Genomic DNA, 12,509 nt, shown 5'->3' on the forward strand with positions numbered 1-12,509 from the left:
TTTATTTTTTATAGTAGTAATTTTAAAAATTACATTAGGAAATAAAATGAAATTATACATTTTTGTAATGATTTTAGTGAGAAATTTAAAAACAAAAAAATGTCATCTTATTTGCTGAATTTCCCCATGGATTAGAAAACAGGGTTTAAAAAAAAAAAAAAAAAAAAAAAAAAAAAAAAAAAAAAAAACCTTAAAAAGATTATTTCCTTGGCTGCTTTACTGTATTCTGTAGAATGGTTTGTTTGGCAAGATTCCAGACTACGTTTTCTGGGGTTTCCCAGCAATAAGAGCCAAAATATGATGGATAAAAAAAGAGGCCACTGGGAGCTGTAATTCGTAACCATTTTTACGGTTATTACTTGCCAGAGCTTTTATGTTTATTGTAGAAATCATTCCACATCTTGGACACATTGTGAGTGAGTGCTTACAGAGTCGTTGTTACTTTACTTTCGACTATTTCAATGTAATGATGATTAAACTATAAAACGGAAATAGGTGTACTCGTATTATGGTTATGCAGTAAATTTGTAATCACCAATAATAGTTGGTCATATTTAATATTTAATTATACACCTTATTAAATCCAGTGTTCTATAAAATAATGCAATAATAATGGCGTAATTATTTTACATGATTGGAAATTATTAGAATAGATTAGTTTAATTATGTAATTAATTGTTAATGTATGTCTGTTTATTTTGCAGGCGAATCCGGACAATGATTTCAAAAGCATCCCCGAGGGGCTGTGGTGGGCAATAGTTACCATGACGACGGTCGGTTATGGTGATATGGTTCCTAAAACGTATGTTGGCATGTTCGTGGGCGCCCTTTGCGCATTGGCTGGGGTGCTGACCATTGCATTACCTGTTCCAGTCATTGTGTCCAATTTTTCTATGTTCTACTCGCATACACAGGTGAGCTAATTTGTGCAGTAAATGCAGTATGTTTTTTTTTGCGCTTCTTTTTTTTTTTTTTTTTAATTTTTTTGTAGCTCTTCAAGTGAAGAAAAGAGTTGTAGCGCCACCAGCGTTGAGATACAAAGTAATGAAGGATTGTAAAAGATTAATCCGATCTCTGGTCTTTATTTTGCTCCTGTCATTTTAAAAACTATAACAAGGTTTTTATTATTTTATTTTTTTCGTTTATTGTGCTACAATCAGCGCGTTAGCGCTATAAGTAACAATGAAAACAGTGAACAGTAGAAGTAAATGAGTGGAGAAGTTACCCAGTGGTAACACTCCAAAACATTATATGGTTAGTCACTCTCATCATTAGAGAGGAGATCACGAGGCCACTGTCTTTTAAGACGTCTTGCCCGTGTTGTCAGGAAGAGTTCTATAAGAAAGATTTTGAGCTAGAGGATTGTTATATGAGATTGCAGGCTGAAGTGGAGTTTTCTGTATCTTGTTTTAGCAACTTGACAAAAGGAATGTTCAGGTCAGTGTGTATAGTCCAGGTTGGGGACATAAAATGGAGCGTTTACGATAGTTCGAAGTATTTTAGATTGTGGCCATTGAATCTTTTGGAGATTGGAGCGTTTGGTTGAACCCCACAGCTCTATTCCATACGCCCAGATGGGTTTCAAAATAGAAGTTTAAATTAGTCTTTTGTTGTCCAGAGAGAGTTTTGATCTATCGTCTAAGAGTCTTTTAAGTAGTCGATAGCGTCTGTTCAGTTCTGTTCTTTTAAGTCTAGCGTGGGGGTTCCAAGAAAGTCTTCAAGGATTTAAAAAAAAAGTCAAACATTCTCAAAATTTGAATTTCCTCACATCCTCTGATTTTCCAACTTGTCTTACCCTCCTTGGACAGGGAAATTATAGGGGCATTGAAGTAAATATTTGGCTCGTTGAAGGATTCAAGTTTATTTCGAGGTGTAAAAGCCAGATTTTTGTTTAAACTCTAGTATTTTTACGATTAACAATAAATCGTAAGATATAAGCTTCATTCGTAATGGAATTTAATCTCTCTAGAAAGTTCCATGCATTATTTTGAAGTCTTGAATTAATAAACATATTAATTTGTAAAATCTAAACAGAGAATACCTAACGTGGAACATATATTCTAGAAAGCAATTACATTTCAGAATCTACTTAAATAATACACTTGGTTTGTCCAACATAAAATACTGCGTCAAGATGAAAAGTCTTTAACAGACTCCAAGTTAATTAGTTTGAAAATCAAAACATAGCTGCTACAAAATTTCTCACTAATAAAGTTTGCCCTAATTAAATATGCTAAAGATTAAACCTCTCTAACTTATCCAACGACAACATTAAGGTAATTAATTTTGACTAACGTAACAAAAGTTTTTCGTTACATAAACTATTCACAAAAATTTTAGTTGTTCATAGTATCATAGGCAGAGAATCTAGCGGTTGTTTCTAAATTAGTTGTAAAGAAATCTAGAACGAACATATATCGACCTTCTCTTATATGAAATTCTCAGATTAACTAATGTACTATATTCAAACTTGAAATTATAAAAATATTTCAAGAGTTAATAACATTTTTTCAGTTTGTAATAGCGTTTGTTACAGAGAAAATTACCTCTTTCTGGGAAGCGTACTCAACCCTGAAAAAGTGCCCAAAAATGAATGTCATTGGATAGTAATTTACAATTGTAGTCTTGTTTATAAATGTGTAGTTTGTATAAATGAAGTTTAAAGGAAATCGTTGCGTCATTTTAGAAAAATTCTCAAAAAGTAATAAAATTCATGTTATAGCAGTAAGAAAAAAAATTGTGAGAAGAGAAAGAGAAGGCTCCGGCCATAAGAGGCTGATGAACGTGAAGAGCTACATCAGATGGGAGAGAAACTATGGTTTAAGGTGCTATTGGGCCAGTGAATATGAAGATAGCCATAGAAATAAAATGACTCGAAGAAAAAAAATACCACCGATTGTAAGATTGTTTAAAGGTTGAAGACGAGGACATGGAGGATGGAAACTAATGGTATCGAATTTCAGAGAAGGACTTCCTTCTAAAATTGATTGCAGCGAAAGATTGCTTGTTTTTGAACCTCGATGTTTCACATTTAGCCTATGTTGGTTAAATGATGAACAACAATATGCGTAATTTCGTTCCGTCATTTATTTGTCTGGAAAGAATGGAATGAAAGAATCATACGGAAAGAGAAAAAATACGTCGAGCAGTCGGGAATCGTTAGAACAGGATAGGTAACTGTGGAGAAAGGTATGTGCAGTGAAAGCCTCTCACTCGAGGCTGTAGCCGAAGTCATGATTATAATGTTGATTGATTTTTATATCAGTATTGATAGCAACATCTAATATTTAAAAGATAATGAATCATTTCAATCAAATTATATAGATTGTCTATATAAATAAATCCACTGAGCTTGGCACATAGTGGATCACCTTTAACACATGGTTATCCAGAGAACGTGCTTTTAGAAATTATGAAAACTAGTAGTTATGTTTTGCAAATGACAGACAGCTTCCCAGGTCAGCCGGTGGATATGATGGAAGTGAACTTGTTACGTCAGATTGATGGAAAACATCATCTCTGATAGTTAACTCTTCAAAGAGATGCTGATTTCCACTTCATTCTATATTCTCTTCATTCCATTGAGATTCTATAGCTTTGTTAGCATCATATAAAACCTTTCATTATAATATCATTTGCTGAACGTGTAAAAATAAAGCAGTGAATTACCGCTCTGAGGAAAACATATACAATTGAGAAAACTCTTTGTATTAGGATAAATTATGAATTAGTTCTTGGAAAGGAAAGTCTTCAAATAGTGAGTAGTTGATTCTTTTATTCTAGACCAAAATCTTAAGACCGGGTTTCGGGCTAAACTAAGTATTAAATTTCGAACATTCTATGATTTGAATTATGAACGAAGAACATTACCTTTTCGAGGGCCCCTCAAAACAATGCTATTATTGGCTCCCCCTCGTTAAGGGAAAGTTATATTTGTAATTATTTCGACAGTTAAACTCTCATTTAATTTCATTATGATAATTATTTCCGTTAATAACCGTAAATTTACGTCCATTCAAATGGAATCTAATAAAATTGATATCACGGTGAATTCATGTTAAAGTTTCGTACGATGTAATTTCATTAAAACTTGCAAATAGGAGGAGCTGGAGTAGAGCAGGTTGATGAGAGAGCGAACTCCGGCCAGCAGCATTTCCAACATAATACTTCATCAGCGTGAGATTGACAAGCCTCTCACTGAAGACGAGAACATGGAGGATGAAAACTTGCCTCTAGCTACCTACTTCATTCATAATTGTTGGGTTGATTTTGGTGGAAAATTTGGGTTTATATTGCGTATATTATGTTTGTCATAATAGTCATAGTCTGTATAAATGAAACTTCAGCCTTCAGGCGACTGAAAATCCTAAAAGTGTTCGTAACCAAAGCAATTAGGGCGGTCCCTTGGGGGTTTCCCCTCCCATGAGTGCATCCTCATGTTTTCAGCACCCTCCCCAATATATCTTAAGATTCGAGAGGATTCTATGAAAGAACTAACCTTCTCCAGTACCTAATGATTCTTCTCTAGTGTAAACTCTCCATGGATAATGATATTGCAGTCAGTCAGGAGATGTACGATGTACTCGTATTTTACCATAATAAGGTTTCAATAATGGCTATTTAAAAACAGTTTAAGGTTTAGAATCTATAAAAGCGAAAAGTTAGCAAAGCATTCGATTGCATCTGTTGGACCATGATTCCTTTAACATATATTTCTTTAACTGTGCTCTGTTACTGCTAACATAGCACATTGAGTAAGTAACAAAATAGCTTGTTATGTTAAAAAAAAAATAATAATAATAATAAATAGTACAAAAAAAGTGTTAACTCTAGCTGTAGGCTGTCTTCTAAATTAAAACACAAACCCACTATTATTAGATTTTATTTGTAAAGAGAGAATTTCAGAACAATTATTTCCGTTAAAAAACAAAATTCCGATTATTTGCAACGATTCTAATTCTTACAAAGAGAGTACAAAGAGAAACTATAAAATCACAAAATAATTTACATCTGCTACAATTTAGATTAAGATAATAACCTCCTGAGAGTTTACAAAAGTGCGTGTTAACATCTGCGGTCATTGGACCCGCAGCTTTATTTGTACACGTCCGGCCTCCGTACAGTATACTCTCGTGAGAGAAAACCCTTTCCATCACTGAGTAGTGAGCTGTAAGAAGCTCTTAGGAAGAGAAAATCTAAGGGCCTTATTGTTTACCAAAGTTTAATTCAACTAATTTAATCGAGGATAGAATCTGGACAATAAAGCCAGACTGTAGAAAAACAAAAAGAATTTCAGGGACAGTATAACATAACATGCAGTTTTCCTTGTAATGTGTAATTATTAGACACAGCATTCAATAATATTGCACATTACTGAAATAGCTATCCATTATTAATTCTATTCTCTATCGTTCAGCCAAAATTCTCTTGGTTCACACAAATTTAACCATAGTTATGAAGGCAAAAATAGTCTTTCTTGTTCTGAATTTATTATAGTGTTAAAAAGTACAGTTTTCATTATTAGTCATAACTGTAAAGAAATAATTCTTAATAAAGGGCAAAACAAAAAAGTAATATAATTTTTTTTACTAGGTTTTTTATTTAACAGCAAATAACTGGTGGAAATAACTGTTAAAAAACTACAAGGAGAAATTTATGCTCTTAATACCAAATTTTACAAATAATTTTCTTTCTGTTTTAAAGGCGAGATCAAAGTTACCGAAACGAAGACGACGTGTACTCCCAGTGGAACAACCTAGACCGAAGCGTGGTGAAGTAGTGTGCGGAGTTACGGCAGCCGCTATTGGAAGGATGAACGCCATCAAACATCATCCGCATCCTTTGTTCAAAGAAGCTTTTCCGGCTCCAAAATTAGGTAAAGATAAAAATACCACTAGTGGTTTAAAAAAAAAAAAAAAAAAAAAAAAAAAATGCTAATGTAATGAACTATTCTTACTAGACATACTGTGCATACTGTGTAAACCACAAGCACTCATGTCTGTACATGTTTTCCAACTCTGTAATGCACTTAATATTTAACCCTGAGAATGATGTGACCTAAATATGAAGCGAAAAGTCACTTAGTGGGAAATATGTGAAGAATAGAAATCTAATTTTAACGGTTTACACACTGAGCTTGTGCTCTAAAAAGAATATCGACATTTTTAAAATTCTTTCAGTAAGTTTTTACTACTATTAACTTATACAACGAAAAAAATCACGATTCTTTGTAAACATTAAGAATCCTCAAGAGTAATGTGCGCATTTTCCTAGGATGGAGTGCCGTCCCAAGATAGAAATTCCTTTACAGCGGTACTGCTGCTAGTCTCAGCTTATATTTGATACTTCTTCAAAAGATAGTGTCCTATAATTAGAGGAAGTAATCTTCGTGAGCTGGACTTCCGTTATGGAAGTAGGTAGAGAGAAGTCTTGACAAGTCAGAAACATCTTGGGAGTGTGTCTCTCCGTCATACTGCTCCAGTAGAGGATTTTCTTTCGTGGTAGACATTCTTTAAAGGCCTCACAGGGCATTCAAAATGCCGCCAAAAGGTTCGGGTAATGACGACCTCCTGGTTGCCTTCTATGTCTTTCTCCACCCAGGTCCATCCAAGTTGTACTAAATTCTCCTCCAGCTTAGAACTCTTTCATCTTTCCTCACTAGATCTATGCCGATAATTTAAAGTCTAATTCACAAATTCAACGAGAACTCCCATCCTTTACATTCACTAAATATAAGACAAATTATTAAAAACCATTTTTTTCCTATTCAGAAGGCATAAAAACTGTTCTTCCGGTGTAAAATCAAAATCTAAAGTTTACACTATTACAGTACTTCCGCTTATTAAGGCTAAGAGAAAGTATAAATATTTAATAAAACATTTTAAGCCTATTTTACAAAATAAACTCGTTCTATAGTGAAACAATATGTCTTTCTTAAAAGATAGAGCTCATAAAAATGGAAGTAGTAAATATCCATTTAAAGTCCAGATCAAGATTATAAATAATACATGTCGGCCTTCTTGAACTGTTTGATATTGGTAACACGAGGTCTGGGCGCCCTTCCTGTCAGTCTTATAAATTCCCACATCTGTTACTAAGAGTTTGAACATAACGAGAAAAAAATGTTCTGGTCGATCGTTGGTATTTTTATTGCTTTAAACAGCTAAACTAGGGGGGGGGGAATCGTATCAATTAGATACAAATTTTTCAATTGAAATTTAATTTTTTAGATTAAATAATGTTAAAAATTAAAAGTCCCGTGATATGTCAGCTGCCTTGTAGAAAAGCGAGAACATCCGCTCCAAATAGAATGACTAGTACTTGATTAACATTTTTATGGCATATACTTAGTGTTCTTCAAATTTCAAATATATTCTTCGATCAATGATCAGATTTATTGAAGAAACTTAACTTACTACTTCAAATGAAGTTAAGAAAATTCAGCCTAATGTACACCATATCAGATTCATAACACTTAAGTTATTCCGAAACACTATCCATTCAGTAAAACTGGCTCCTATTTCAACGTTTTTTATCATAACTTTCTATTAAGAAGTTTAAGATAAACTAAAACATACTCCTTATGATTGGGTACAGAGATTTCCTCTCTTTTGAAATACACCGATCAAAGTATTGGCAGCAGAGAGTCATAAGCCTTCAACTATAGCCATCTGATAACATTTATCAGAATAACGAAGTTAAAAAATATCAGTATTTTTTTTTAAAGTCAAACTATAAAATTAGAACATTCTTTGTTTCACCACTTACTTATTCATGAGGGAGTCTGTACAATGGGGCAAGAGCGTATGGTGCAATGCGGCTTCAATCTGTAACCGTAATGCGTAAATACATTTAACATATTAGACTCGAGAGATGCAACAATTACAGCTGATGCTTCTGCATGTAGCTAAAGTTAATATCTACATTTTATTTTTTTTCTTTCGCAATATCAAGTGCTTAAATCAATTTCTTAAAATTTATAAAATGAAATAACTGTTTGATATTACTTTAAAAATAAAGTTAGAGTAGATTCTGGGGAATCTTGAAACAATATGATGGGAAACAGAGACAGTATTTATTTTGTGGCCTCTCCCTTCAAAATAGAAGGATAAGCATGGCTTTCTCGCGCTTTTACTCTTTCCCAGGGCATTAAACTGATAAATGATTCATGCTGATAAATGCCCATATTAATCCAATCACTTACCAAAAAAATCTGATAGATTTTCTGCAGAAATTCAGTTTAAAAACAAATTTTTCACCAATTAAATCAGAATTAAAGATATAAGGACATATCTCTTCTAGAACGAAATAGAACATAAAATAGCTCGTACTAAAATAAATGTTATTTGGGTTTGAGGTAACTTCAAACCGACACAATTTTGTCGTGGACGTGGTAAAGAAATAATATCTCTGTAAAACAGGCGGAAAGGTATAAAGGTTTATTTCTTCCTTTCCAATATAAATTGCCCAATCATTTTGGCTTATGACATTATTTTTGGTATTTTCCGCTTGAGTTATTTTGAAATTATATAATGGACTGTTGATCAAATTTAAACGACTTCTAGATTATAAAAAATAAGATTAAATGAAAATAATATGATAAGTATAATTCAGATTGCATCTTAAGTATAAAATATTGAAAGCTTAAGAACAAAATAATTTATTAATACTTGTCGAAAGTTATTTCTATTTGTCGATAATTCAGTGAAATAGCTTTTAATTTACCAACGACATTGAGTTCGTGACCGAGTAATGTAGTATGGCATTCCTGCTAAAAGACAGGACAGTCTTCTGTTTTCTGGCTTGTTAAAGGTTTATTGATTGCTTTGATCGAACCACCTTGGTATTCGGCCACTAAAATCTCTCACTTATAGCAACATTAATCTTACTGTAATGTTCAGATTTGGTTGAAAATTATGTTATCTTTTAAATGCATCTTATTAGTTGAAATTTAATACAATTGTTGTGAACTTAGATTCAGATAATAGTTTTTTTTATCAATGTTGATTTTGTAAATGGTTTTTTGTCAAATAAGTGTAAACGTTTCGTCTCAAATTTTCGGGATAGGTATGAAATATGGAAGCAATAATTCAATGAGGTATTGGGTTTATGTGGTACCTTGAATTTTATCAAAATCTCCACTATTATGGACTCTCCTCCTAACTCACTGCATGTTATCCTAATTTCTCTTTCTCTGATGTCCATTCTTACTTCGAGGTGCTTCTGATAGCACAGCTTCTCTTCTCTTGGTAACTGCCCTCTTTATCAGCGTTCTTGCCTTGCTTCATGTCTACCACTAGAACTTCTAATTCTATTCAATGGTAATAATCATTACGTTCGCTCCACATCTCTTTCGTAGTATCCTGCAGAGTGTTAATTAATTGCGTAACCATCTGTCATCGAAACTCCTCAGTTTTTAAATAGTGCCAGCGAGTTTGCCTCCTTTTTTTTCTTAAAAAAAACTAAAATTACTCATTTAAAATTTTACCTTTATGGTGTTACATCATTTTTTAATGTCATTCCTATGATACTGCTCTAACCAAAATTTGTTTGAAATCAGTACTATCTTTTCTTGGATCTTACATCTTGGCTAAGTGTAATTTCTTCCGGTTAAGACCTAGAGAAACCGCGATGGAACTCAAAATAGAATAACTGATGTTTTAGCTAAATCCTGCATCGAATGCCTAAGCTTTAATTTAAATTAGGAGACAAATAAGATATCCTCGGGCAATCTGGGAAAATATAGTTAAGGAAATCATCGCCAAGCTAGCTCTCTAGTGAAGCAGTAGATATTAATTGACGCGGGGAGGGTTAGGTTCCCTTTACATAGCACCGCACCACAACAAGGTGTAGTTTAAGAAGAAGAGGAAGTGATTCAAACTTTAGCCTCTGTGGGACCAAAGAAGTTTTAAACAATAGAAAGCACCAGGTGCAGTCATTACCAAAACTAAGATAATAAAAACTGATATAAGTAATGCGGATCTTCATTTAGCTTCCCAGCTACGATAAGAAATGTGCAGCCATCCTCTTAACAGGATCGAAATAAATTTAAGAGATAAGGAAAAAATATCTTCGCAGTGTAATTGTTTTGGAGAAGCCTCTGAGAGGGTTGAGGCAGTCTTATGATTCTGGTAGGAGATTTAAATGGAAAAGAACTAGAAGGGCTTGGTCCTGAGCTCAGTAGAGAGAACTTGCTCACCAATGGAATTGTTGAGATATAAGTGCTCACGGCTCACCTGAATAAGCCGAAATCATCTCAAAACCAACAGCATCTTAGAGTTGGTGAGGTGTTTGGTTGTGATGCATACTCCTTCTGAACAAAACCAACACATTCATTAAAACGAAAGATTTTAAAGCTAGGTGAATAATTGGCTTCAGAGATCGTGATATCCTCATTGCTTCCTAGATTTTACATTTTCTGAAACTTAGAAAAGTCAGAAAGTCGTAACTGAACTACAAGAGAGAAAAAAAAATCTCACGAAGCTCCATCGCAGCATACTAAGATACTCGTCATAAGATCAGTTCTGTTTCTGAACCTCTTCAAGAATGGGACACAAGCCCAAAATATACAAACTTCATTTTCCAGTGACGTATAAGGTGTAAGCCCCTTCTTAATTTATCAAATGAATGCTGAATGACGCAGCAAATTTCACTGCAAGAACTCTTAACTATCAACCTTCATTCTATTTAGATCTCTAACAGTTAGCTGCTCTCAACTTGTTAGAGTGATTGTCATAAAGGTATAAAGATATGCAAGCAGACACCGGATAGACAGATGTCCTGTGGCACGTCAACTGCATATTTCAAGTAGGTTAACAGCCAATCAATCTACTTATTACTAAAGATAGAAATTTCGTATAAATTTGTATTTTCTACGCCAGGTTGTACGTTATTCCAGTTCACAGATCTCTCAAAAAATTGTTTTTTTTTTTATGCTTAATCTACTAGAGAAAATGGTAGTAACTGAAAATGCGTCTTTACTAAATACAATTATGTTTTTCTTTCTTTTACATCTGGGAAAAAGAAGTAACCTGGAAAACAGTTCCATTTTCAGTTTTCTCTAAACTTCCGTGTACTCCCGAAGTACTCGGAAAAATCTTTTCTTTTTAAATTTTTCAAAAAACAAAGAATTTTCGGAATATTTTGGAAAACATCTGTGTTCGGATTTACTTAAAATCGCCGTTAGAAAATTCTAGACTGGAGAGAAGAGAGAGAGAGGATGCTGACAGAAAAGGTAGATCACTTGACCAAGAAACTTATTACTTATGTTTTGATGTAATAGATTCATCATTTTGTAAATTCTAAGTTTTAAACTCTAAGTCTAACATTAGCAGGGCGAGAAAGTTCTTTATTTCTTTTAGGTTAATACTTGGGTTCGTGGTAAGAGGGTGCCTCAAGTAGGTAACAGGATTAATAGGTGCTCTTCATGATCGGTCCAATAATAGCTCAGCTTCTTCTATAAGGCAACTGGCACTTTCCTCATTTACTTCGCCATTAACTATTCTCACTAGATACTGTCACCATAGACTACGTGAATTCACTCACAGGATAAATTAGCGGTAATTCATATTGTATCCTAAGTGAACTAACTGTAAATTATGAGCCATTAGACTAGCGACTTCAGTTAGTGAACATAAGAATGAAATGGTTCTTCCCAATTTCATGGACCAGATGTAGGCCGCCAGAGTTGTGTGGTGGAAAAAAGGAAGATGCTCTTCTGTAGCCATGATCTTATCCACTCGGTAAATAAATCGACATCCTGTCAAAAAAAAAAATAATGATTTTCTTCTCCATCCTAGATATTTTTCAACAAACCCACCACGAAACATCTATTTGAAAATCCTACATGGCTGAAACTCCTACTTGAAAATCTTTCATATAAGTTCCTTTAAAGCCAACGACCTGATTTCCACTTTTAAAAAAATCCAATGTGGACAGGATTATAAGGAACACTATCTAAAAATATTTTACATGAATAAAAAGATCAGGAATACCTGTTTAGGAACTGTAAATGGTGTTAATATGATAGGATTGGCGCTGCAAGGACCTTCCCTGCAAGGACTTACCGTGCCCACCTCAAGCACTGAATCGACGCCCAAAAAAGGTAACACATTATGGGTTTATCTTCATATTCAAGTAAAAGTGTGAGTTATGTGAGTATATCGTAAGTGCTAGTACTGCCCTTTAAACATAATAATGAAAGCCAAAACTGTCCTCGACTCTTCTATCAATTGGCTAATATATATACAGATCAATGTGCTATTTTTCAAAAATGAGGAGAGTTTTTAACTGGTGGAGAAAATCTTTAGCCACAGGGTTTGTATCCGGTTTGAAAATAAGAGAGACTTTGTAAATGTTAAAATAACCTTGTTTTGCGTACACATGAATTTTCATTGCTTTTACTCAGAAAGGAACTTTTTAAAAATTAATATTAAGTAAATTACTCTTTTAATCATGCCTATTCTTGACGTAAGATGGTTTCGAGACTGTTATGGCTTTTCATGGAGTGG

At 33.7% G+C, this 12,509-nt stretch overlaps 1 protein-coding gene across 4 annotated transcripts in view; it reads left to right on the forward strand.

Moving 5' to 3' along the window:
• Positions 1-12,509, forward strand: part of LOC141451663 (potassium voltage-gated channel protein Shaw-like) — a 231,910-nt gene that overhangs the window by 213,348 nt on the left and 6,053 nt on the right. For all 4 annotated transcript variants that reach the window (XM_074123155.1, XM_074123152.1, XM_074123153.1 and 1 more), the window contains 3 exons: positions 705-914; positions 5,704-5,875; positions 12,002-12,103. In XM_074123155.1, coding sequence (XP_073979256.1) covers positions 705-914; positions 5,704-5,875; positions 12,002-12,103 — 484 coding nt within the window. The remainder of the gene's footprint in view (positions 1-704; positions 915-5,703; positions 5,876-12,001; positions 12,104-12,509) is intronic.

This window comes from Rhodnius prolixus, unplaced genomic scaffold (assembly GCF_049639745.1).
Source record: "Rhodnius prolixus isolate KJV_2025 unplaced genomic scaffold, Rpr scaffold_14, whole genome shotgun sequence".
In the NCBI taxonomy this organism is placed as follows: Eukaryota; Metazoa; Arthropoda; class Insecta; order Hemiptera; family Reduviidae; genus Rhodnius; species Rhodnius prolixus.